Below are 27,794 nucleotides of genomic sequence, written 5' to 3'. Positions count from 1 at the left end.
GGATTCAACTAAAAAAGAATCTAGAGTGTAAATGAGTAGCCAAAAGTATCTGTTTTTTAAAGCTGATCTGCTTTATTCATAGAAAAAATAATTGGCAGTCTCAGAGCTTTCTGCCTTTCATTAGACACTATTGTAGTTTCAACTCAGAATCCCATTTCTCAAATAGCTGCAAATTAAAAAGCAACAAACGCTAGTGGAATGAGAATAATAGCAGTTAGTGGCAACCTAACAATAAATAAAACAGTAAAAAAGTGACTTCAGCTGTTTCATGTGGAGGCAAACATCCTGTCATGCACCATTATTACAGCAGGATGTATATACACACGCATATACACATACATATGTGTGTGTGTATTGAAAGGGAGAGGCGGAGAAAGGGAGAGACAGAGAAAGAGAGAGGAAGAGAGCACAAGCCAGTGTTAGAACTTTTGTGCATTCAAGTTTGGAGGACAGAGACATTTACAGAGTGAATTTAAGAAGAAAAATTATATGCAGCAAAAAATAGTTTACACACAGTTACCTGGTTATTTGGAGTTAGATGATGAATTTACCTATGTGAATCCAGCTTTGGTCCAGTCACCAGTCTGGACATCAGTTTCCTCAGTAATCGGAGGAGCTGCTCCCTTGCATCTCTATTGGGTACAGTTGTGTCTTTTCCACCCTCATTCAGTAAATCTATTGTATAACTTGCCACATTTACTATTGGGGCAAGTTAGGGAAGACCTGAGCCAAGGACTTGCATTTGGGATTTTCATTCTAGAAGGAGAGAGAAAAGATGCACAACAATAAAGATAGTTTAAGTTAGAGATCCAAACCAAGAAAAGGGCAGAAGATGCCATGGCAGGATGAAGTAAGTGTTCCTGACCAGGACCTTAAGAACTGGGAACACTGACAAGCTGGGAGAGATGTGGGGAAGATTGAGAAAGGTCACGCTGTCAGTGATTCTGTTTGATTAATAGTGGGCTTGGGGATCTGAGGGTAAGTCAGAATCCCATTTAGTGGGTCTAGAATACCTGCGGATAGAGTTGAGAGAGGTTTTCTACAAGGAAATGACTCCTGATTTAAGTGCTTGAGAACATGGTGGGGTCTTTAATACAGTACTAACAGTTGATTTGAATTTTTTCTGCTTCAGTGGAAGTCTTGTAGGTTATTTTCAGCATTTGGTCATGTAATGTTCATTGTTCTCATGAAGAAAGAACTTTAAATCATTAGGAGCTGCTTCATTGGAATTATGTAAGGAATGTCTTGCTTCCTGAGTCTAAATCAGATTGAAGAGTTAAAAAAGAAAAAGAACACAAGGATCTCAAATTATCTATTGCATAAAATATTTAATTTCCTATGAATAAGTGGATTTTACTAAAATTATTTTCTGCCCTCAGGGGCTCTCAGGAAAGCAGTTTAATGAAGGGTACCAATTATAGAAGCTCTTAAAATTTTCATAGTAGAAATACTCTGTGAAAGCACATGAAATAGATCCATGGGTGGCAAATATGGAAATAGGTGAATGCCACTGGATGAGCCTCAGATTTTCTAAGATGGTGAAGCCTGGATGTATGTTAGGAAATAAACAGACTTGAGTTTGAACTCCTGTCGGCAGATAATTAGCCTTGTAACCTTGGACAATCATTTCCCATTTCTAGGCCTCAATTTCTTTAGCTATTAAATGAAAAAATTGAACTGAATGGCTTCTAGGAGCCATTTATTAGTCACAAGTTTAAGTGAATATTCAGAAAAGGAACTTTGCAGAGAAGAAATACAGGTTTTAGTCATGAGTGCATTCCAGTTTTCTTTCTTTAAAAGTGACAAGAGTGATACTGAGTTTCTGGGTTTAGGGTTTGGTATTTTAGTCTCCCAGAGTTTTATCTCCAATATAGAGGTACATCTAGTTTTTTTTAATGGGTTGCTTTGTTGATTGCCTTTAAAGTTAGCAGGTGTTTACAGTACTTCCCAGCTTTATTCAAGTTCTCTTCACTTTCTGCAGGACCCTCTGTTACTTTAGTCATGTGGATATTGTTACTACTGAAGACATGTTTCTATTTTTCCATGACATACTTACAGGGTAGTAACTTGGAATCTTTAGTAGAATAACAGCAGTGATTTAAAAGTTTTTTTTCTGTTTCAGTGTGGAGATCATATGGGCTATTTCCAGCATTTTGTCACATGTGGAAAGAACTTTAAAATCATTAGGTGCTATACTATCCTAGCATTCTATAAAGAATATTTTCTTCTACAGTCAAAATCAAATTGAAAAGTATATAAAAACAGAGCAAAAACATAGGAATCACAAATTAACAGATGCCTAAGATACAGAATATCCTATACATTGTGGCTGAGAGGTTAATTTTAGACCAATCTGATAGGTTTACAATCAGCGTTTTATGTTTGAACTTACTCATTTGTTCCAGTTGAGACTCATAATTTGTCAATCGACAAATTGTAACAAATCACATCTAAAACCATAAAATCCTATAAATAAGACCATGGGCATGAACATTCTACATAATATATTTTTCTTTTTATTTGGCTACATGAGAAAAATACAACTGTTTAAAGTTTGATTTATCCTGCTTTTATGTTCCTATTTAAAGAAATTAACTTCCGACACTGGTTTCTTTACTGATAAGGCTTATAAGATTTTGACTTCATAAAATTTACTGTACAAACATTTGTTGGGCTCCTACTGGGAACCAAGTTTTGAACCAGTCAGTGGGATTTAAGAGGCAGTTACCCCCTGGATTCTCAGTGCCCAGTAGAAGAGAGAAACAGATAACAAAATAAAAGCATAATTTTAACACAAGTGCTGTGAAGCATATATAGACTTATACTTAAGGGAGTAGGGAATGCTTCTCAGTTGGGAAGGGTGTTGAAAATAGACCCGTCACATAAGGACAATAGAAACCAGCAGAGTTGGACATGTGGCTGGTGATAGAAGAAATAGCCGGAGAGGTGGGTTGGATCCCAATTGTTAATGGATTTGAATGTTATGCTAAAACTGAACTTTTCTTTTTTTCTCACCAGGGTGACCAATCTAGGGTTATGAGACAAAGTGACATAGTTAGATTTATGTTTTAGAAAGATTAAGGCAGCAGTGAGAATATAATGTAGAGAGTCAGGCCAGAGGCAAGAAGACTGGCAGATGATGCTTATTGTGATGGACTAAGCCTCATAATCTCACCCCTAAAATAAGGCGGGGGAAGAGGGAATTCTTTCACTTATTCTTTCACTAACAACCTTTTTTTTGAGCATCTATCTAGCACCAGTCATTCAGCTTTGGAAAGACAATGACCACCCCTCAAGACAGGCAGAGGTAGAAGGTAGTAAGGCTAATTCTAAGCACCCTGGGGCCAGACCACAGAGGAAGCCTAGCTCAGAGCTAGAAGATGGGGAGTGTGTTCTACTTTCAAAGATAGAAAGTCAGGCTAAAGTTTTGTGCTGTTACCTGTTTCTTTGTAAGGGAAAATCGTTTTTTGTCTACATCTTGTACTCTGAGTAACTACTTTGAAGATGATACAAAGTATATTAACTATGTTAGTCTCTTATTTTGTTATGAAATTTTGTTTTATTTTTTCATAAAATTAAAAAAACATGCAAGAAAAGGATAACATGTGAGAGGTCTGTGGCAGCAAGAGCATCCATACCCGCTGAACTGAAAGTGCTTCATCCAGAGCTTAGGGTACAAGTTTTGAACGAGGATTAAGATGAAAGAAGCAAGCAGAGGCCTCACTAAGAAGAAATGTTAGAAAGTGGATGCCCCAGAATGTCTTGGAATAGGTATTGGTGATTGAACCCAGCGCCTTTGCACTGAGCTACATTCCTAGCAATTTTCTTTTCTTTTCTTTTTTTTTTTTTTTTTGAGACAGGGTCTCGCTAACTTGCTGAATTTCCCAGGCTGGGCTCAAACCTCCAGTCTTGCTGCCTGTGCTGCCTTATAGGCATGAGCTACCACACCTGGCCATGGGTCCTTGATTTCAAAGATGAGCATAGCTGAAGGTAACTCCAGCATGTCTGGTGTGGGGCACCTCAGTGTTTGAAGATACTCCCAGCTGAACGGCTGGGACTGTGTGAAGGGAGGACAGCTGGGTGTGTCAGAGGCCCTGGTAAGAGGAGTGCCCTGTGCTGCTGTCAGGTACTGTGCTGACTGAAGCCTCACAGATACCCTGTGTGCACCTGGCAAGCCCTGTACTGTACTCTTCATCTCACCAGAAGAGTCAGATGACACACAGCTGAAGAAAACCTGCTGCTCTTCTTAGCCACCCTCAACGTAGTGCTCTGAAGCCCCTTTGCTCCTTGAACCCACATTATACCATGCACAATGACCTAGGGTGGGTCTTCATTATCTGTGTATCGTATTCTGTTCAAAAGTCACCATATCAAGGTACACAGTGTCGTTTGTGGTCATTCTCAGAAAACAAAGTTTCGATGGCTTGTGAGTTGTATTCAATAGGAGATTGCAGTTCTCAGTGGAGTAATAATACATATTATGTATACGCACACATACATGTTTGGCTTTATGAGTTTCTTAAGCTATGCCCTGAACAAAACATAAAAACATACCTGCCAAGTGATTGCAGAATAAGTACCCCTTATATTAATGTATTTGCAAGTCAAGAATCAAATACTGTAAATCTTTAATACACTAAAAAATGCCATATTTTCCACTTACTAAGAAAAAAATATGGCAGTTATTACTGAGATCACGCTTCAGTGTTCAAGTCAACGCTTTTATAAAGTGTTCAGCTCCCTTTACCATCAACAGGAGACATTATAACAATGTTATTTACAAATAAAATATACAACTGAGGAAAACAACCACATTAATTAGACAGAGCAAAAGGAAGGTATTGTGGGCTGCATTCCTCTTTGTGCTGTGCTTTAAAATAATGTTTTCAGACCATGGAAACATCTGTTTTAAAATTTTTTTGACATAAATCAAAGAGTACAAAGTAATAAAAATAACTGGACTCATTCCTTGACTTTCTTGACTATAGTTTACTATCAATATAACAATAACTAAATAACATATAAAATTATCTGTAAATATATGAATTGAATCCCTGCTTCTATTTTTTTCAATAAGATGCCAGGTGAGCAGAGTGTGAAGTCTGGTATTTAGGTTGATTTGAAGAGTGTCAGCCTACTAGTAATCTACCCTGAAATAATCTATTTGTGGATCCTCCCTTGAGCACCAGCTCTGTGCCATGGCCTGGAAATGACGAGCCTGTGTTTGATAGGCAGAACAAGGTGCCTCACACACCTGTGGAGATTAAGTAACTTCACTCCCTGTGTTTCACGACTGTTGGGTAAAGGCCTTTGGCCTCTGCCTCTGGCCTCAGCACCTGGTATGTTCTTCCCAAGAACTAGGGGGAAACTGCGTGTTTGAATAAATGGACGTACAAAAATGAGTCAGGTCAGCTCATTCCTTTAGTGTTTTATTTCTTTACCCAAGAAGCAAAATAACAAATAAGCAGCTAAAAGCAGAGCATCTTGTGCAAGCTATTCCTATAGTTTAAGGTCCTGGAAGTCAGAGAATGTACTGTATTTCTTTCCCCCATCTCACTTTGGCAGAGAGGGCATTGCGAGTGACTCTTGTGACTGAATTATAATAGCAGTGTTAAGGCTGATGTGTCCTTTGCCTTCCAGCCTTGACCTGACCTCTTCGTCCTTGCTGTCCAAAACGGCAGTGAGGAAACCCATATGACAATTTAAATTTAATTTTAAATGTATCAAACTTAAAACTTGAAATCAGTTTCTTATCTGAATTAGCTGTATGTCAGGAGTTCAATAGACACATGTGGTTAATGTTGGATGGGACAGATATTCAGCATTTTCATTAGATTTGCAGAAAGTTCTTTTGGGCAGCACTGCAGTGTAGTTTATACGTTTAATTTTTACGTCTCCACGTCAGCTTCCTGAAAGCCTATGTAGAACATATACAAACACTTGTTATGTCCGCCTTATAGTACCCCTGTGGTTACCAAGCTGTCCGTTTAGCAGTTCTTTCCCTGATTGAAAGAATAGAGGAGAACACTAGTATTGATCCCTTTGACTATTACCTGCATAACCAATCCTTCATTATCTAAGTTCATCACATAGATACTGTAGTGCTTTTTGATCCAGCTATTGGATTCGGCTAAGAGTTGAGTGCCCTCCCCTCAGTTTTGTCATTTTAATAAAAAAGTCACTAGGCTTGATAGTTTCACATTTATGAAGTATAGTTTAACAGGGGTAGAAATGCAGAAGCTCATGTCATTGCTGTCTGTATGTGTTGAAGAGTTGACTGATAAACATTGCACAACTGAGGTAGGCCCCGCTCCTAGGCACATTTGCTGATACTTGATGGCTTTGGTTATCCAGGCTCCACTCTGCAGTATTGCTTGGGAGTGATTCCCAGGTTTCCTTGTAAAAAGTTAATCTTGCCAACTTGGCAAGCTTAAATTATAATTCTCTCTGGAGACTTATCTCCTGTGTGTGGCATCAGGAGTCGTCTTACCTGTGTAATTTGATGAGCCGAGTGTGTGGCCCACTTCCCACACTCTGCACTTTCCCCTCCTTGCTTCCACAAGTGAGAACATTCAACCGGGGAGCATTTTTGATGACCATTTCAAATCCCAACATTATTCAAAATTGAAGGATAATTGAAAGAATTTTGAATTTGTTTTTCCTTTCTCATTTTTCTTTCTCTAGTGTAGTTGGTAGCTTTGGTAAGAACTAGTAAAAGCCATGCCTCCTAGTTACTTTCTCATTGCTGGACAAAAATACCTGACACAACTTGAAAGAGGAAAGGTTTATTATGGGTCATTTTTTAATTTAGAGATTTCAGTCCATAGTTGGCTGCGTCCAAGGGAGGAAGGGCCCAGTGGAAGAGGCTGGCAGAAAAAAAAAACCTGTTCACATAATGGCAACCAGGAACCAGAAAGAAAAGGGAGGAGCTGGAGGGAGACACAGTCTTCCAAGTCAAGCCCCCAGTGATCCAGCTCCAACCAGGCCTCGCTGCCTGATAGCACACTCAGGATTCATCTGCTGATGAATATAGCGCCCCATGATCCAGTCACTGTCCAGAAGCCCTGCTTCTGAGCTCAAGGGTTTTGGGTGACATTCTGGATCAAAACTATAACACCATGTGAACCATTTGTGTGTGATGCTGGAAAATGAGACTGACTTTTTAAGTAATCATTAGGTTGACTAGATCTGAAACTTGTTGGGGATTTTCATGGTTTATGTAGTTATTGCCCTTTAGCAACTTATTTATATTATTTCTAAAAATTTTACTCTGAGTTATTCCCACTGTTTCTTCTTTTCCTCACTTTTAGCTTCTCTCTTCCTTTTTTGTTATCCCATTTTCCTTTTCTTCCCCTTCATCACTTTCCTGCTTTATTTTCTGCTTACATAAAAGTGGGGGTTTTTTTCTGGACTTAACAGAACATATTTCCTGAAGTTCAGAGCTCTGAAGGGATGTTCAGGGGCTGTGTGGGAAGGGGAGTAAGGGGGTCCTGAGGGGCTGGGTGCTGAGTTTGAGGATACTCTGCTGCACATGCTCCTCCTTCGTGAATGCAGACCTATGTTTTACTTCAGTTCATGACGTTTGGCATTGCAGTCTGTGTTTTAGCTGCCCATGCACTGTCAAGCAAGGTGCAATTAGTAGACACTGTAAAACTAATTTTTAGAATCTTAGTGGGACATTTTAACTGGTAAACCTTGACAATGACCTTCCTAGGAAATTTATGATCATTCTCTTCAGCCTAGCTTGAGTCACCTTCGGCCCAGTGTCCCTGAGAACTCTCTTTGCTCTCTCAATTTAGTGGTTCTGTTTTCTGATTCTGAGTCTTACCTGTCTCTGAGGAAATAAAACCATGACGTTCAGGAATGTTCTACTTACCTAGAGCATAGCCTGAAACTGTGAAGTGCTGGAGGCTAAAACTTCTTGTGATCATGTGTATGATGTATGAATTTCCATTTGCTAGATTTTGAATATTAAAAATTTAAAATAAGCTCATCATGACAGCCTACTGTAGCTGTGGCACCTTGAAACTGTGGTGCACATTCTTTTCAGTTGACTGAGTGCTCTGAACAGATGCCCATCAAAAATTTCTCAGGAATCCCATGATTGATTCTAGACAAGGTCTTTTATCTGTCCCTCCCTTTCCCTGACACCTTGAAGAGAGAAGTCCAGTGTTGGTGGGAGGAGGAGAATGGAATTCAGAGGAAGTTTATAAGCCTGTCTTCCTCTTGCTGAGCAGTCCTCTTTCTTCTTGCTGTCCTCATTTTGAGGGTGATCTACGCTCACCCTGAACTGCTTTTACTCTGCTGAGGAAGCTCCTGAGGTACCTCTCTCTCTTCCTCTTTGTTTTCTCAAGTCCCCTTTATGCTGTTTCATGTGTTAGTGGCACAAATTATTGTGCTGCCTGACAGAGAGAGCCAAACATAGGGTCACAGAGGAGAGAACAATACCCAAAGCTACAAAGGCAGGGAAAAGCCTCATCTGAGTGGCAAGAAGGTTACTCCCCAAAGTTACGGCTTTTCTTTGTATTGACTTTTACAGTATCAAGAAGTACATGCTAAGTGCACACATAGCCTCTCTACTGATGAGATGGCATCTGGCAAGCACATTATTATCTTGTGTCCAACTATCTGGGGAGGTTGATGGCCTGATTCTCATCTAAGAGGAAAGCCAGGCTCAGAACCCACTTGTTGCTCTGGGTCACAGAGAGCCAAGGGGTGGAACAGTGTCTTTGTATCCAGATCAGTCTTTCCTTGCCCCATCCCAGATGAGTTTTGTACCCTCAGATGCTGGTTCATTTCCATAGTGACCTAGTTTGAAATACCCACAGGGATTTTTTTTTTCTTACAGATTTAGGACATAGGGTTTGGTCTTGAGCTAGAGAATCTCAGGTAAGTAAAATGTGGAGATGTGCTACCAACCTAGAGGTACATTAATTTGGATCTACAGTGGATTTAGCAACCAGACAAATATCGCCCCCCAACACACACACACACACACAAGACTCTCAGATTCTGGGTAACAGCTCAGGGCTGCCGGGTGTAGGAGTTTCCCAGGTTTGTTTGCTTCAACCCTGACTCTGATTTTTCTTGTGGAATATGATCTGCTTTCAGGGTGTCTCCAAAGGGGCTTTCATAACAGGGTATTCCACAGTGTCTGCTCACATCCCTGGCACTGGGCAAGTGACCTTGAGTGTCAGTGGGGATAAACTGGTGTGGCACTGCCACCTAGTGACTGCCCACCATGCTGCTGCTCCTTGCCTGTGAAAAGTGCAGCAAATCTGCCTGCAGCAGCCGTTCATGGATATTGTAGGGGAAGTTTCTAAAAATGATGTCAGCCATATCCATCTGGACATGCTCTCTCTGCTATCGGGGAAGCCCCTGGCCCTGGTAGACATGGACCAATGGAGGCTTTGGCTGGTCAAGTATGGCTGCATCTCTGATGGGGTTTACCTGCCCTTGCGGGAACTCATACATGCAGGAGCCTGCACACTGCAAGAACTGAATGGAGGTAGCTCCTGAAAATTAAAGTAAATACTCTTTGGAAGTTAGGAAAGAAATAGGGAAGAGAAACTTGGTCAGAAATGCTAATCCTAATGAAAGCAATCTTATGGCATTTGATATTTCCTTAAGAGCTCAGGAAGTGTCAAAGGCTTGAGAATATAATTCTCAGGCATTTGTGCCCAATCCCAAGGTTATCTAATTTCACTGATTTCCAGATATATTGATGGAAAGTCAGCTCCAGATTTTCTAATGGCCATTGCTAAAAGCCCGTCTAGAGCAGTGGTTCTCAATGCTGGTAATACTGGGTGGTACTGACCCCAGCGAGCGCTTTGAAAGTATATAATTTTTTTCTTGTGGTTGGCTGGGGCCAAGGGTGCTGTATATTATGCGTGAGACATTTCTACCCAACAAACTGTTCTTCCTTCTGCTTGACCAGGGAATGACCCACTGGATATTTTGCATATGAAGAGCTTGTTTATAATTTTCTTAGCTTAGACCTAAATCCATTTTAAACATAAAATATTTTTGCTCAGTTGAAACAGACATTTAATTTTTTAAGAATGCCCTTAGTATGTGAACTGAGGAAAATCAGCATTTATTTTATCATTAGCCCAGAAGTTTTTCAGAGAAAAACATGAGCTGTGACAGCTGCCGCTGTTGGCATAGGAGTTCCCAGAGTGACATGCTTTCATAGCCCGATTTACACTGAAGTGCCTCTGCTGCTGGAGTATTTGGATATTAAAATACATGATTTAAATTATTTCTATTTTACTCCATATTATTACTGTTATTATATTTTTTGTTTTATAAGTCATGCATAGAGATAAATCATACTACCTGAATTTTATATCGAGATTTTAAAAGAGAGCATAAGGTCTGTGGGGCTGGAGAAACATGCTTAAACTCTTAAGGCTAGAAAAGTCTCCCCAATGGATTCTCACTCCTTGAGGTCTTTTCCATCCTTTAAAGCCCAGACCTATTAGCATGGCTCTCAGCTCCTAAAACTGAGTGTATTTCACTAAACACCATAATCAAAAGAATCCTAACAGGGCTGGGGATTTAGCTCAGTGGTTCTGCCGCCTGCCTTGTAAGCGCAAGATCCCGAGTTCAATCCCCGGTACTAAAAAAAAAAAAAAAAAAAATCCTAACAATGATGAGTCTGTTCAGCTTGAGACTATCTTTTCAGGCCTGTCAAAAGATTGTTCATATGATACTATCTGTGTTCTGGGTTTTTTTTTTTTTAACAATCAAATAATTAGGTCTAAGACCTAAGACTGTTAATTATTGACAGATACATCATTGCTGAAGTCACTTGCATAGAGATAGGGGAGTCAGACAACAAAATATCTTTGTCATTTCAGAGTAACATTACAAATGTAATTTTTCAAGTTTGAAAATTTACATGTGTCTGTCATTCCCCTTTTTATCCTTTAGGGAGTGTGAGCTTTACAGTAAATCCCCGACTTGCAGACTTTCAAGTTGCAAACTTATACAGGTGTACTGTATAACAGTCACAGGTGTACTGTATGAGAAGCACTTCATTGGATTACAAATGAATCTGACTTACGAACATTCTCCCAGAGTGAAACTCGTTTGTAAGCCAGAGACTCACTGTACTTTAAAGTAACTGTATTGTCAAGGGACATCCACAAGGATGGTCTCTATCCAGAATGAAGCTCACTAGCCAGTGTTAACACGTGGAAAGAAATCAGACATTTTGCAAACCCATTGCACCCAAACACATGTAAGAAGAGCAAAAAGCAGTTAGCTTTTAATTTTCCTTACTCGAAAGAGAGGAAAAAATATAAATATGCAAAGTCAAAGGAGCATAATAAAAACAAGTGAAAAAAAACCCACCATGTTGGATTAATCGTTACATAATTGATGAAAATGGAAATCGGATCAAGCCTAAACTAAAATTGGGCTTCAGAGCTAACATTATGCTGCCTCTCTGCTGCTTTTGTTCGGTAGCTTATTCATATTAAAAGAAGCCTGGTTTGCATCCTCAAGTCATGTCCTAAAGCCAGTTTGTGTTGCATGAGCATGTGATGGGCAGAAAAGTGGAATGTATGGAAGGGTTTATGAGAAAGCCACATGAACTGAGGCAGTTCATATCTGAAGGGACTCTGTATGGATTATTTCCAGAGTGCCTTTAAACATACAATTGTAGCACTTATACTTTAGAGCACATCTACTTGCATTTTTAGCGAAGTGTTTGGACTTACCTGATAGACTTAACTCTTTATTTGAATTTAAAACTATAACTTTAGGCATTATAGGTGTTATAAATCATAGGTGTTATAACACCTTTATGTCATTACTTTAAACCTTGTTATGTGTATTTTTATCAGTATGCCTTTATATCTTATATTCACATTTATTACAACTAGCATATCAGTATTCCTGGCAACCAGCTCTCTCCCTTACGAGATTTAAACTTCTCATGAAAGCTTACTGTTTCTTACTCATCTATATATTCTCAGTGCCTCCAAAACTTCCTTTATACACTGTCATTGGAGACATTCAACATGTTGTTGAATGAGAAACTCTCCTGAAATAAAGCTTATTGATACTTTAAAACTTGATCGCACATTTGAAACACTTGGCAAGTTTTTGAAAATCTCTAGGTCATGGTCCCACCCTACCCATAGAGATCTTGACTTAATTGGTGGAGGGTAGGGCTATGAATAGAGTGTTTTAATGCTTGCCAGGTGCCTCAAATGCAGCTCCAGGTGAACATTAATGCTATAGAGCACTGTGTATGAGAGAGTCCAGTTACCTTTCCTTTCTAAGCTATTGCCACTCAGCACTTTTCTCCTCTGGATGCAAATATGTGCTGCCTTTGGGCTTCCTTGTACGCTTTTATATTTTAATTAGTTGAACCACTTATTAGATTTGCTTTTGCTTTGAGTCCAAACTAGGAGCACAGGTTACAGATTGAAAGGAGATCATTTATACTCCTCTCACATTTCTGGGTCTGCAGCTGGTGGACATGAAATTTCAGCTTCATTACAAACAGTACACAAATGTGGACACCACCCCTTGATGTGTAGTTGAAAGGCAGCCTGGGATTAGACAGTCGTCCCTGAGGGGTGGTCACCCCATTCCCCAGGTAAGCTTACCACACAGAGAACCTGCTCTGTGCCAAACGAGGCACAAAGGGGGCCTGACATAATGTTTTGGTTCTTCTCCCCATTGTCCCCTCTACAAAAATGTGAAAGAAAGACTGCCCCTTGCCCTGGACCAACACACCTGTACATGCTAGATAAAACAAAACAAATGATGTCACAGAGTCAAATATTTTTAATGGGGCCGGGGATTTAGTTCAGTGGTCTCCCAAGTCTAAGGCCCTGAGTTCGATCCTGTGTACCAAAAGAAAAAAATATTGTTAATGTTCAGCTCTGGTGTGTTTTTATTCTTTTTGAAACTTTTTGGTATCTTCTCTTCATTCCTGACATTTAAATTTTTACAATGATCTCCCTTGGTTTAGGTCTTTTCTTTCTCTGTATGCAGATTCTCTTACACTCTTCCCTTCAGACCATAGCTCTGTCCTCCAGTTTTCCTGTCAGAGAATATTTTCACTTCATCCCTTTCACTTTATCCTCTGGGAAAGACTGTGGTTAGATCGTCTATGTTGATTCTTTCACATGGTCTTTTCCATTCTTTTTCCTTCTCTTTTTCTTCTGTGGAGATTTCTGCTGATTTGTAGCCTAGTTGACTATAGCTAGATTTTCACTATAAACTTGAGTTTTAATCCCATTATTTTTCTTCATGCTATTTTACAGACATAATATTTTCTCCCAGGATTTTCATAATATAACTTAAAATTTTCATGTGCCCCTGCCCAATCCTGCTGCATTGTCTCAGATTTCTTTAGTTCATCCTTTCTCTCTTCCATCCCTTTTTCCCTTTTATCCTCCTCTTTGGGGGGGGGTAGTATTTTATCTACAGAAGGCATAAAATATGTGCTGATAATGTGCTGTTCTTTCCTAGTCAAAGGTGGGAATTGACTGGAAGCTCTGTATGGAAAGAGTTTTATTGCCTGGTGAAATGCACTGAAGGGTGAAAGCTGAAATTTTTACTGAGGAATCCTTGATGTTAGTAGATGATTGGCCTTTCCCTGATGATATTGTTTCTCTGGAAAAAAATATTCTTTCCCTGTACTAGCAAGTTCTAATATTAAGGTCAGGAATAGGGAGGAAAGGAAGGAAATGCCGTTATTTAGTTTAGAAACTTGAACTTATTCTCCATACTTTCAGCCCTCCAAAATCTCTTCTACCTCTGCCTGGGCCTTCAGTCCATTTTCCAAAGAGTAAACTCTGTGTCTCATCTTAGTTGTCTGGCAAAGCGGATGGCTAGGGATCCATCATCCCATGTACTTATGCTTAAACAGTTCTGTTTTTAGCTTTGATCTTACCTATACTTCATGTGTTACCTGGCTTCTCCAAGTAATGAAACATCCACAGGTTCTATAACAATCTGTGCCTTTTTAGAATTAGTATATGTTTGCAGTACATAATGATTACATTTATTATGGGGAGTTGGCAATGTACATAATACTTTTTTTATTCCTTACTCCTCCCCTTTCTTCCTGCTCCTTCCAATTCTTGGTCTTCTCATTTGCAAAAACTTTTTTTTCATCATTTTTCCCCCTTCCCCCATCTCTTGTTCTCCAGTCCTTTGAAAAACATGGAATTCCTCTCTCTCTCTCTCTCTCTCTCTCTGTTTCTACAGTGGTACCTCAGTTTACAAACTTAATTCTTTCCAATGATTCTGATCACAAACTGAATCAAATTACCCCATAAGGTCAACATTCAAACTAATCATTTAATTTGATTCGGTTTGCAACTAATTGAATTTGTGACCAGAATCATTGAATTAAGTTCATGAACTGAGGTACCACTATATATAAATACATATATATATATATATATTTATATTTGAGTTTCTCATATATGAGAAACCATACACTATTTAAGCTTGTGTGTCTGACTTGTTTCACTTAATATTATGGTTTCAAGTTGTATCCATTTACATGTGAGTGGTCCAAGTTTATCTTTCTTTATGGCAGAATAGTATTCCATTGTGTGTAAATACCACATTTTCTTTATTCATTCATCTGTTGATGGGCATATAGGCCATTTTCAAATTGTAGCTATTAGAAACTATGCTACTGTAAAAATGGGTATTCATATATCCTTGTGATATGATAACTTTAACTCTTTTGAGACGATACCTACCAGGGGAATAGCTGGATCAAATGGAATTTCTATTTTTGGTTTTTCAAGTAATCTCCATTCTGGTTTTCCATCGTGGTTGTACTAGTATACATTCCCTCAAATATGGGGTTATAGGCCATTTAAATTTAAATCAAATAAATCATTTGGTAAAACCTATTCTCTTATTTTTGGTGCTCTGCCTCATCTATTCTTTGCTTTTGTTTCCCCCTCTGTTTTTGTCTCCTTTGGAACTATTTTTTTTTCCATCTTATATGCTTTATTGGGTTACCAGTTACTAATCTTTTATCTGTTATTTTACTAGGTTACTTAGGAAAGTTCTGTATGGGAGAGGGTCTTATATCATGCTTATACACTTAGGTATATTATGCCCAAGGTAACACAGTCTTATTTTCACTTAATATTGTACCATTTACTACAGTGACACTTCATCATTTTACATATAGTACTTCTACTTCTTCAGCTTTGGATAGTTTTGTGTATTTCTAAGGATTATGAGATGATAAACCAATGAATAAGACGTGGATATTCCAGTTCTTCATAATTTCAATTCTACGGGCGCTTTAGATGAGCAAATTACAAATTACATCTTGAGACACAGTAAACATTTATTGAATGGTGCAAGATATACCTGCAGGATGCTCCAAGGACACAGAATGGTTAAGCCTCATATATTGTGTGGAGCAGAAGCCTTGTGCAGTCTGGATAAGGCAACCCATGAACAGAATCTCAAAGAAAAAGTGAAGGTAAGAATGTAAGGGAAGATGATTCCAAGATGAAAGAAATGCATGTGCTGCAGAGAAGGGACTTTGAAAGAGGCCATAGAATTGCCAGCCTTTAGAGGGGGAAGAGGGAGGCTGCAGATGGCAGGAGTGCTAGGCAGAGCCATCTCTTATACAAGAAAGATCTCAGTATTCCCTTAGAAAGATAACCCCTGTGAGCTTCAGCAAATGTTATTGTTAACACTAAGATGTCATATTGTGATCTGAGTAACAACGTTAGACCCACAGTTGGCAGTGAATGAAGACAAGAATAAGGAATAGAAAGTTAAAAAAGGAACATTTTGCTGATCTCACCATCTTTAAGTCTACAAAGGATAAAGTGCTATATAAGACAGTTCAAACCGTCTTCTGCTGAAACCCCAGTCTTTATTTTAAAAGTTTAAGATCGTCATCCATTTCTTGCATCAATTTTAATCTCATTTAATGTATATTTCATTAAACCAGCATTTATATTAATCAGAACCTGAAATTTGCCACATGAGCTAATTTTTCATGTCTTTCTCAGAATAGTTCTCCTTGTGAAGAAGGTTAGAACTAAGTCTATGAAATTAACTTCTACTCTAAGAAATGTTTAGAAATTTCTTTAAGTTGTATGTATTAGTCATTCATGATGGTGTGAATCCAGCACTGATATAAAACCTAGGGGTATTCTAAGCAATAATGTAATCATGGTGATAAGTCTAGTATTTGCTTTTGAGTTCCCAAGAAAGAAATCAGGTGATTATTCTAGTAATACCTAAATTTCTAATTTGGTTAATTACTCATTGACTGTTCACAACTATATATGCCTGAATGTAACATCAACATGAGATGTTGTTTTCTTTGCTGGGCTATTTCCAGACAAGTTTATTATGTCAAGTAAAAATGATAATTTATCATTGAATCCCAAGCCATAAAATACCAACTCCTAGAAACATTTTTTTCTTTCTAATTAGTCCTTTAATACAAGATTACCATGTCTGATGCAGTGTGATGTGCATATCACGTAATAAATATTGACTAAATGACAGAGTAGTCTAATAGTCCAGAGCATTTGGCAGAAATTTATGTGTACATTTAAGACATCCATTTATTAAAGGCAGCAACTAAAGAAGACTTAGTTTGGCTAAAGGCTTCAGTGAATGCTTCACATTGTAATTTTCAGTCATTTCCAGCTCCCAGCTTTCAAAACCAAATAGAAAGTGCTGCAGGAAGAACCGATGAGATTTCCACACCCATGCCAAGGTTGAGGGCTCTCTCTGGGCAGTAGTCAGAAGCAATCCTCAAGAGACTGTGGTTTTAGGGTGGAATGTTGAACACCTCTTTGTAGTTAGGGGTTGTACCAAAGAAAAACCATGTTAACAGTAATGTTCTGGTCACACACAGTAGCAATGTGAAAATAACTCAGAATGAAGATAACACTGGGCACATTTCTAAGTATCTAGAGACTTAGTATCTAAGGATACATTTTTTGGTATAAGGAAGGTGAAAAATACAGCTGTAGTAGCCAAAAATGTTCCATGTAGTATATTATGTGCTAAATGAGAAAATGCAAGAACTGAATACCTAGTGAGCATTTAATAAATATGATGCATATGTGCTTGGGCCTCCAAGAGTTAGAGCCATGAACTCTTTTATAAAAATTTTACTTTATTATGTGTTTGCAGTACCTAATGTTTATATTCCTTGTGTGGAGTTGGTACAGGTACAGAACACAATTCTTTTTTTCATCCCATTTTCCTTCCTTCCTTTCATCTCTTGATCCCCTTCCTATTTGAGAAATATCTGTTTTCCTACTTCCTATTATCTATCTTTTATTTTGCTCTTTATTTTTAATTTGGGTTTTTCATGTAAGAGAACCCTTGCTATATTTAAGCTGTGTGTCTGATTTATTTCACTTAACATTATGGTCTCAAGGTGTAACCATTTTCCTACAGATGACTCAAGTTTATCCTTCTTTATGGCAGAGTAGTACTCCATTGTGTGTAAATACCACATTTTCTTTATCTGTTCATCTGTTTGTGAACATACAGGCTTCTAAACTTTAGGTATTATGAATTGTAGTGCCATAAATATAGGTATATATGTAGCATTGTAATATGATGTCTTGAACTCTTTTGGGAAGATATCTAGAAGGGGAATATCTGGGTCAAGTGGAATTTCTATTTTTAGTTTTTTTGAGGAATCTCCATTCTAGATTTCCATAGTAGTTGTACTAGTTTACATTTCTCCAACAATATAGAAGCCATGAACTCTTCAGTGAGCCAGATCTGTATGTATGCCATGCTTTCTTCAACTTTTTCACAATTTAGAAATTAATAGAAAATTAATTTTTTCCCTCTCCTTTCCTATACAGTCCACACCAATGCCAGGGGGAATGCATTCCGTTTTAAGCCACAGCATGGTAAAGAATACTTGCTAGAGAGCCTCAATGTCATGGATGGGTTGTAACCCAAAGCTTACTAATGGCACTATTTTGAAACACCATAGTCCGCAGAAGCTTGCTTAGCTCGTGTTATAGCTGAACATAGCATCAGTTGCATCAACCTACCTCCATGTACACAGCATGTAACAAAGATCCCCAGGGGAAGTGCACTTGCCTGTCCTCTGGAAAGCTAGGACTACATCTTGGCCTCCCTTTAGTAATGATAGACTCTCCACTGAGACATTCTGGGTAGAGGGACCCATAGCTGGATCAGAGTGGCTGTTCCTTGGATGTGGAGTAGTTGAGGTTTCTGCCTTCCTACCACCTTGCAGGATGCTCCTCACCAAGGGCTGGCTGCCTGTAATATCCCCTTTCTTTTCTCTCAGGGGGATACAGTGACTGCCCTCACTTCTTGTGCTGGGATTCCATACACTCCATCCAGCAGCTTCTCTTTCCGTAGTTCAAAATAGCAACAAACAGCATTTCTTCTTTCTTCTTTGGAAGAAGGCAAAGGTACCAAAGACAGAGTGTAAGATCTACTAATATTTCAGAAAAAAGCTTATATTCCATGAACCTTCTGCACTTTGGTTATAGAAACAGGAACATGACGTGAGGAGCAGGGGAAAAAATGCACAGAGATTTTCAGGACCCATGGCAGGTTGTAGACTTCTAGCTTTGGTCAGAACCAGCTTGCCTGCCACTGGAGCCCTGGTGTCAGAGACAGAGTTATCAGATAGGGTTAAATAAATAAATCCAGACTGAGATCAATACTGGGCAATTATTTGCATCTTTTGTAGAACAAAAGCTGAGAAAAAGTAAAGCCACCCCAGCTGGTATTCTGAGAGATGGGAAGGAAACATGGTCCTTGTGAGGTGTTTAAGAGCAAGAATCTCTCCTGGAGACCAGAGTTTGGGGTCTGACTGCTCTAGAGACCTAAGGTGGGTCCCTCTGCCTCATGTGTACAGGGAACATGCACACAGAGCAGACTTGCCAGTGTGACAGCTCGCGTGGCCCAGCTATGGTTTGTATGCATGGAGGACAGCAGTGCCTGCGTCCTAGACACAGGTGATTGTCTGGAGCTGGTGTTTCAACAATATGTGATGCCTTTTTCTGATACAAAAACCTTCTTTACCAGAAAAAAAAAAAAAACTTAATAGAGTACTTCAGAGATCAATTGTATTCCTCTCCTTTTTTGACTGTAAGTTCATGTTCAAATGGTAAGACAACTTCTGTTTTCTTCTGGTTCCTAGTGTGATCAGAGAGATAATTTGTATCTGCAGGCATGGCAACTGATGAGGGAGCTCCTGGTAGATAACTTCGATAGCCTTGGGATAGACAGAAAAACACACAGAGTGGTAAGTTAACACAGTGGAGAGGCTAGGGAAAAGAATAAACAGAGAAGACTCCCACCTGAATTTATTTTGAAGGACAGTGAGGAGTTGACCCATATCAGGGAAGTTAAGATAGAAAAAGGAGAGGCCAGGCAACGGGTACAGTGTGATTCTTTTTGCTACTACTGTGCAGTATGAGATTGGGCAGCTGCATATTGTCTCACAGGTCTGGCATGTCAGCGAGGCATCAAAGAAAAACGAGACATTGGCAGAGGCCAGAGGAAGCTACAAAGATAAATCTGAGAAAGACAGCTTTCATATTTCATCATTTCTCTTTCAGATCCTTCTTAAAGTTGAGGTACTTTTGTTGTTGTTCAGATTGCTAAACAGAACCTCAATTTTATTCAAAATTACAAGGTTTGAAAACTTCCAACTAGATTAGTTTATACAGAGAATCCATTGAGTCAGATCAGACTGTCCTCAACTCCCATACTATAGATTAATTATAAAGGACTGGCTTTCTTTGCTGTTTTTCAGGTACCATGATCAGCAGGATGTTACTAGCAACTTTCTTGGAGCAATGTGGTTGATTTCAATAACATTTCTGTCCATTGGTTATGGTGACATGGTACCTAACACATACTGTGGGAAAGGCGTCTGCTTGCTCACAGGAATTATGGTAAGTGTCCTTTTCTTTTTGTCTCTTTTATTTATACTTGAGAAGGCACTTAAACCAGTCAGTCCATGGGCATCCATCACTGTGAGTTACTCCTACTCCCAACCGCAGGAAACAGTGTAAATAAAACAATTTGGTCTGGAGAGACAGTGTGTGTACCAATCATTTTCCTCTGAATCCTTCTTGTTGTGAAGTCCTTTTGAAGACCTAGAGCCACTGGGCTGTCTTGTGCACTGTGCAGTGACTTGATAAGCTACATTTGATCTTAGAGCTGCGGCTTTTGAGAGTCAGGCAGTTCCTTACATCTGGTTTCTGCCTTTTTCCTTTCGTTGTGTTAGCTCAAGTCAATTTCTCTGATCTCACTTTCCTCAAAATACGAATCGTATTCATTATCTGGAAGTATGTTGAAAGGTTGAAGAATTGTATTACATAATTTAACATTTTTATTGTTTTAACAAATACTTTCTTGAGTGATAGGCACTGGCTTAGGGATCTCTATTGTGAATACAACCAAAGGAAAACCTGTTTGCCCTCCTCTCAGTGGAGCTTATAAGGAAGCCCTGTATTTAAAAAATAATTGATAAATAATCATTAGTTTGTGATAAGGAAATAGTGCTTAAACTTTTGGAGAAACTGGGGCAAGGAGGGGCTCCAGTTATGGAAATAATCTCTGGAAAAGACGTTTAAGCTGAAGTGAGAATTCTGAGTATCCAGGAAGGAGGAACACTCCAGAAGAAGATGATGTAATTTGATGACATTGAAGCAAGAAGAAACTTAGTTCATTTGAGCAAGGTAAGTGGGCAGGAGCAGAGGGTGACACAGAATGAGGACAGGAGGCCAGGTCTTGTAGAACACTTGAGAAAGTTTGCTGCTGATGGTAGGTGACAGGCCGCTGTGCCTCAGGGAGGCTTAACAAGCTCTGGCTTGTCCTCTACCCCTCACACCCTGTGATTTAGTCATACTGCTTTGCTCCATTTGTTTCAGGGATATTAAATGGGACACTAGCAAGTTGTTATAGTGTGAGCATCTCAAAATATTTAAGGTATAAGGAGTTTCTAATTGGCGATGTATTATTTTCAGTGATCTAAGTTTGTATATATCCTTCATCTGCTTTTTAAAGTCTATTTACAGCAAGGAATATTGTGTTGATGCTTGCTTAGATGCTTCTGCCTTAAGAATCTGTACTGCAACATCCTTAGGATGGAAATGCCCAGAATTTCTAAACTTCAGCATCTGTGTTCAACACCTGTGCTTTGTCCGAGCACTGACTGGCAGGAGAAAGTGCAGGGTCCCCATTTGAGGGCCTCCAAGTGCTGGCCCTCAGAGTACACACCCTCACACACCTGCAGAGAAGATTGTTCCAGAGTCCTAACTAGCTGGAAGGACTGAGTGCTAACAACATGAATAGTGAGGCGTGCTCATCTACTTTTTGGTAGGATAAGGGCGCTAGCTGTGAAAATAAAATTCAGAGCCTCAAGTCCCAGATGTGACAAATATAACTTGGAGGCATAATTTAACATTACTTGCTTGTAAAGGGAAAAGACAGTTTTGTGAATTATCGCGAACTTTAATGTTTTCATTATACTTGGTATGCTCCATTATGTTTACTCTTGTATTACTTCCCCTTTTCCTCAAATAAAAGCATTTTATTATACAGTATAATACTTTGAGAAATAAAATGTGCAGAGATGTATTTTGGAAGGGCCCGTAACAAGCCCACAGGGGACATGAATGATATTATTTATATAAAGCAGAACTGGTAATTAATTACACAGTCTTTTCCTCAGTGCTTCTTAGAAACAATTTAGTGATTTTTTTTAGAAAGATGTGTACCCCCTTTTATTCTTGAATAGAAATGACTCAGGGTTTATCAAAAGGCTCATTTGCCTTAGAATCAGAGCCAAATTTGACGTCATCCTTGCCTAGATGCACTACCCTGTGGTATATTTACCTTTCCTCAGGATTTCTTTGTCCCTTGAGTCTTAGAACAGTTCCTTCAGAGTTTCTTCTGACAGCATGAAACTTGCACTTACCTCCTTAAACTGGTGTTTTGCTTAGTTTTCACTATTGATAACAGAAATCATAAGCACCTTATAATCTTTACTGGCACATATGTTTTATGTAATGAAATTTGTAGTGACTTCTTTCTAGCTCTCAAAGGTCATAATAAAACAGTCCCTTTATTCCTAGGTGGAGCAGCTTCATTACCTCTCCTTCATAAGGAGCCGATTTCTTTCTTAATTGACCTGGTCAAAAATGGTTTACTTTCATATAGCAAAATTCACTAATCTGAGTAGCCCATGCAAAGTGCTATGCAGAGTTGGGTTGTCTCCCCAGGCTGCGCAAATTTCCAAGGACTTAGGATACTGGGCAGGCTTCTGGGGTGAGCTTCTGGGAAGTGATTACAGCTCTTGTAATTTCCTAGCAATCAAGAGCGACACATGGAGGTTACCAAGATGTCATCATGGTGAATGTTTGGGTGACAATATAGACTTCTAAAAGATATTTTTTGACATACCATTTATAAAAAGATTTGTTTCCTTAAGAAGAAATGTATTTCTGTTTTGTCAAATTTTATTTACTATTGTTTCTATTTTAGGAAGTATAAATGTACTTTTGGGTTATCTAAACCAGAAATGACTTAGATATTTGTAAAACATATTTAAGTAAAATACACTTTGTCAGATTTCCCGAGTCATCTCTGTGTCTCCTTCCTCCTCCTCAGTTGTGGCCTTTAATAAATTGTGCAAAAGTCTAGAGATTACAACACTCCTGAGAGAGCACAGGGGCTGCTCTGAATCATCTTGTTTATTTTTCTCTGAATTACTATGCTTCTTTGTGCTCTTTTACATTTGAATTTTCTTGTTACTGTGTTTATGAAATTTTGATAGCATTTACACATTTGTGTGGTTTGTTTTCATGATGAAGTAGAGTTGATCTAATGCTAACACCTATGAAGATTTCCATTTCAAAAATGAGCACATAAGGAAATTAGCACTGCTTGCTTTCTTCAGAAAACTAATTGAAACTCATGAGTAACTGAATGTCATCGTATTGGATGTTCACATTTCATTAGCAAAAACTCAAAATTAGGCTGTAATTTAAAAAATTTTAAATAATTTTGTGTCATGGGTTTTATTTTTTAGAGCTAAGGACATCAGATTAAAATTAATCTGCCGTGCTCTGGGTAGAAATATATTATTAAACTACAAATAGAAATTTTTTTATATTTCAAAGAGAGAAATAAGTCACATTATTAAAAAAAAAAAAAACCCTCTCCTTGCCTGAAATGTAAATTATGAATGCAAGACAATCACACAATGATTCTCGGTAAGCAATGTTTCAATTGTATTTACAATGTTACACACAAATGATTATGAAACCACTAAAATATGGGCAGTTTGAATACTGCTATCCTGTAGCAGAAATTCAGATGTGGTGGGTTGGGGATGTAGCTCAGTGGTAGAGTACTTGCCTCACATGAGTGAGGTTCAATTCCAGCACTGAAATTAAAAAAGTATTTAAATATGGGAGATCGAACAAGTCAAGTGGAAGTGTCCCTTTTACTGAGCTTTAACTAAGAATCCGAGCTTACGGGTCAAAGATCTCTTCCTCTCTCCTGGATATTATTTTTAAAACATGAGATCATGGAATTGCCTAATAGGAAATAAGTCATTCGTTACCTTTTAAGAGAAAACTATTAAGGCTACAATTACATATTTTCTCATTTTTTCCTTTGCTTCCTCCATTTGAGAAAGTACTGGGGATTCCCTATTGTGGGTGGCATGGTAACCAATGGGATGAATTCTAGGTGGCTTTCTTCTTCTCAAGGAAGATAGCAGGCAAATAGTTTGATTTTGCCATGACCAGCTGGTTTCTTAATGTCTCTAGTTTTACAATAAAATAATTGTTTTACTCAGCATTTTTCCTCTCTGCCATTTTATATCTGTCCAGATAGATATAACACATCCTGAAAGCTATGTATTTTCCCTTACTTTTGAAAATGTAAGATTGTTTCAAAAGAGGACACCTCTTAGGTAAGGGTATGTTTTGTTAAGTAGTTTTCAACCCAAGAGTTAGTAGTAAGACACTTAATTCAGTCTGAACGTATTCCAGGACACAGTAATGAATTAACTGGAAGTCATGAAGATAAATGACTAGTATTATAAAGAACTAAACCTAAGGTCTGTCTTTCCATTTGAGATTTTATTCCCCTGCTACTAGACATAGAAATCCTAACTAGTCTGAGGCTATACCTCGGTATTATATTATGTGAAAAAGCAAAACACTCCGGGATCCTTTTTTTTCTTTTTTACATCTTATACTATTCAACATACAGTATTTAATATCAAGTAATAATTTTTAAGAGATTTTTAGTTTTGGTGGGTTTTTTTAGCTTTTTTGTTCTTTCTGATGTGTACACTGAATCTCATTAAATAAAGGCCAAGTGAGGAAAATATAGCTCTAAATTCTTATAATCATCTATTCTGTGCAGAGCAGCAGGAAAGAATGATGGGTCTTTTCAGTCCTAAGACTAAATGTCCCCCCAGTACCTTAACTTGACCTTCACTCCTCCCAGGAAAATGTCATTAGAACTATGGCAGCTGCTTTCCTCTAGGCAGAGACAGGTACAGCTAAGTTGAGACCATCTCACACTCAGCTTGTTGATTCTATAATTCCACCTAATTTTTCTAAACCATCAGCACTTTTAGTTAGCACAGCTGCCCTTCCTGTCCCTAAAGTATCTGCAGTCACACTGGCACCGTTTCCAATAAGAAGATTTAAGCTGAGGGATGACTCATTGCTGGTGACCAGTTTTATGAAGTACCTCCTTCTTTCTAGCTCCTGAGGTGCAAGAAGTTGCATTGTAGTGGAGACTTGGGTTCCCCAGGCCCATAGGCCTCATCACTATGCCCCAACCCCATACACTTGCTCCCCTCTTCCTTAGGATGAGGGCATTTGAAATTGACCTCTACCACCCATCCTCAAATATCAGCGTGGATCTGAAGGAACTCAGAGATAGGATTTATTTGATACAAGGAATTATTTTCATTACCTGAGGAAACCTTGCAGAACTCCAGTGGGATATAATATTAGAACTGAGTGTTTTATAGAACTTTATTTGCTACAATTGATTATTTTATATATTTTTAAAGAAAGAATAATTGTTTATGTCCAGTAACTATAGTAGAAATGTAATTATGGTTCTTGGATATTGAGTCTGTCAACCCTAGCGAAAGGCAGTGTTTTCAGTTATTCATTTTACTTTGCTTTTGGAGGAGAAACTGATATATTAAAATGAAAGTTAATCTTAAAGATGTTTTATTAATTTTTACATATAAGGCAAGATATTTAAAAATTAACTATATCATGATAAACTTTAGTCTAATAAATTGGCTATTAAACTGCAGTTTGAACTGAAGTTTAGTAAGTTGGAAACCAAAATACAGTTTGAAATTGTAGGAGTTATGCAACCCACAGGAGGATAATTTAAGACTGGAATATTTTGAACATTAGTATCAGAGCCATTCTCCAGGGTGGTTGAGGATTCTAGAATTTCAAAAATGTACATATAAATTTCATTGTGTTGGATTTTGAGAAGATACCTTTTTTATAAGGAAATAATCAAAACTTTTCCCTAGCATTCTATTGAAAGAATTTTCCTTTTTAATAAACCTGTGTACTTGTTATTAAAACTTGATCCTGAAGTAGTCTTTCAGAATGATTCTTGAAAGTAGGTTCCACATGTCACTCCATGGGAGTTTTCAAACATTAGGTGATAAATAACATTGTGAAAAATAGGCTGCCTGGACTTTCATGTTATAGACGTCAAGATGGTTCATGATTTCTGTGCTGCAATGAAGATTACAGGTAGAGAAACGTGTATTTCAGTTTTAAGACTGTCTAGGTATTGAGACTGAATTAGATCTTATGCTACTGGCTGTCATTTGTTCAGTGTGATTTGGTTATGGGAAAGAGTGTTAACAAGGTTGTTACTTTCCTTTTCTAAGGAAAGGTGTCCATCTCTCTCCACCCTTCTCCTTTTCTCTTTAACATGTACTTTGCTAGAGAGATGATAAACTAGCTAAGGAAAACCTTAACCTTTGCTTTTGGCTTCATAAACACACCTTTCTTCCCTTGGCTTTTAGGTTCCTAAGCATCTTAAAGTAAAAGGTTAATGATTTGCTTTGGTTTTCCTGAGAACACAAATGAAATGGAGACAAGAAACCAGGATGTATTTTCTAACTTTGGTGAGGGGAATATGACTCATCTTATTAAAGGCATATAGAGGATCTTAATTCCAGAGAGTAACATATGTTAGTCCCAACTGTTTCTACATGGATCGTGGTGATGCCTTGGAAAAAATGTTATAAAAACGTACTTATTTTCATTCCTATTCACGTGAAACAGAACAAGCCTGGAAATAGACAGTGGACAATAACATTATGCCATTGCTTAAATTACTATAACCACTAATTTGTTGGTAAGATTAACTTGAGCCTGGAAAGCTTTTTGAAGTGAGCCAGTTTCATTCTGGATAACTAAAAATTAAATAATAAAGATTACTTTTTTTCTTTTTTTGTGATACAGTGAACCCAGGAACGTCATGCTAGGCTATACTGCCAATCTTTTTTTCTGATTTTTTTTATTTGAGACAGGTCCTAGCTAAAATTTCTCAGGTTAGGTTTCAATTTGACATCCTCCTTTTTTGAAAAGTCTTATATGTATCAAATCCTCTTATGATTTAATATTAAGAACCTAGAGAGGTATGTTGTTTCCTTACTTAACATAAGACTTAAAGATTGAAGGTCTTTGTATTTGAATGAAAAGGTTTCTAAGTGTCTCTGGAAATATATTTTAAGGGGATAAGTACAATTAAGATAATGAAGTACTATATAGGTTATAGTTTCAGTGATTACTAAATTGTTAGATTCACTTGTTTCTCCAATTTGCACCAAGGGTACTCATTTTAATGCACAAATCTTTTGGTATTGGTGAGAGAACACTCAGAAAGAAATGGGCCAGCAGCAGGAGAGAATAGAGCCCAAGAATAAACAAAAATAGAAATTGACTTCCAAAGGCTCTTGATACCAGTGATTTTCCACTCCTGTTAAGTTTTTGATTTCTTTCCAGAAGGATCTCAACAGTGGCCACCTGCCAGAGGAGAACAATATTCAACTTCTTGTGCCAACTGCGCTCTTGTAGCTGTCTATCTAGCACCTAGGAGCCCCTCAGATTTTTACATCCTCTGCTTATTGCAGAAACATTGCTGCCATGAATCTCCCAGCATTCACTGACTGAATAGCTCGGGGAATTCCTGCAACAGGTGACCCCAGGTCTGGGAAGTACAGGCTCTTGTTGCAGTGGGCAGGTGCAGGCGGCTATTGTGTCATGGGAGGCCACTGATTCAGTCTGCACCACTGGTCTGCCATAAGGATTTGGATTTTGTGGTGAATGTTTCAAGGTCAATAAAATGAATAGAGATCCTTTCAAAGGCCATTCTTTTCCTTCATGGAATCCTGTTCTAAAATCACCTTTTTATTGTCTGCACTGGACACAAAGGACCACACCCTCTGCCTCTTTTATTTTTTAAATGTCTTCATAAGTGAAATAACCCTGATAATGTTTTTCCTGTCTTTCTTCAATGCTAAGTGGTTTGTGGAATTTTCCGTATTCCTGCACATCCTCCTTTATTTAAAGCAGTGACCCCATGTTGGAATCATCTTGACAGCTTTTAAAAACACAAATTTCTGGGTTTTATCCTTAGAGATTAGGACTTTACAGGCTGGGCACACAGTCTCAGCATTGGGATTCTTACAAACTCCCAAGCGAGTCTAGTTCACAGTCGAGGTTGAGAACTAC

The 27,794-nt window shown here is 38.3% G+C and overlaps 1 protein-coding gene across 7 annotated transcripts in view; it reads left to right on the top strand.

Moving 5' to 3' along the window:
- The window catches only part of Kcnn2 (potassium calcium-activated channel subfamily N member 2), a 490,128-nt gene that overhangs the window by 436,006 nt on the left and 26,328 nt on the right, over nucleotides 1-27,794 (top strand). For 6 of the 7 annotated variants that reach the window (XM_087194710.1, XM_021238384.2, XM_021238373.2 and 3 more), the window contains one exon: nucleotides 19,793-19,934. In XM_087194710.1, coding sequence (XP_087050836.1) covers nucleotides 19,793-19,934 — 142 coding nt within the window. Of the gene's footprint in view, nucleotides 1-19,171; nucleotides 19,614-19,792; nucleotides 19,935-27,794 lie in introns of those variants that run through there. The other variant, XM_087194713.1, reaches the window with a different exon arrangement.

Source organism: Heterocephalus glaber, unplaced genomic scaffold (genome assembly GCF_053883595.1).
Source record: "Heterocephalus glaber isolate CG9 unplaced genomic scaffold, H.glaber_assembly_v1.0 deba00001606, whole genome shotgun sequence".
Lineage (NCBI taxonomy): Eukaryota > Metazoa > Chordata > Mammalia > Rodentia > Bathyergidae > Heterocephalus > Heterocephalus glaber.
The sequence above is the reverse complement of the archived record's forward strand: the minus strand, read 5'-3'. Positions and strand labels throughout refer to the sequence as shown.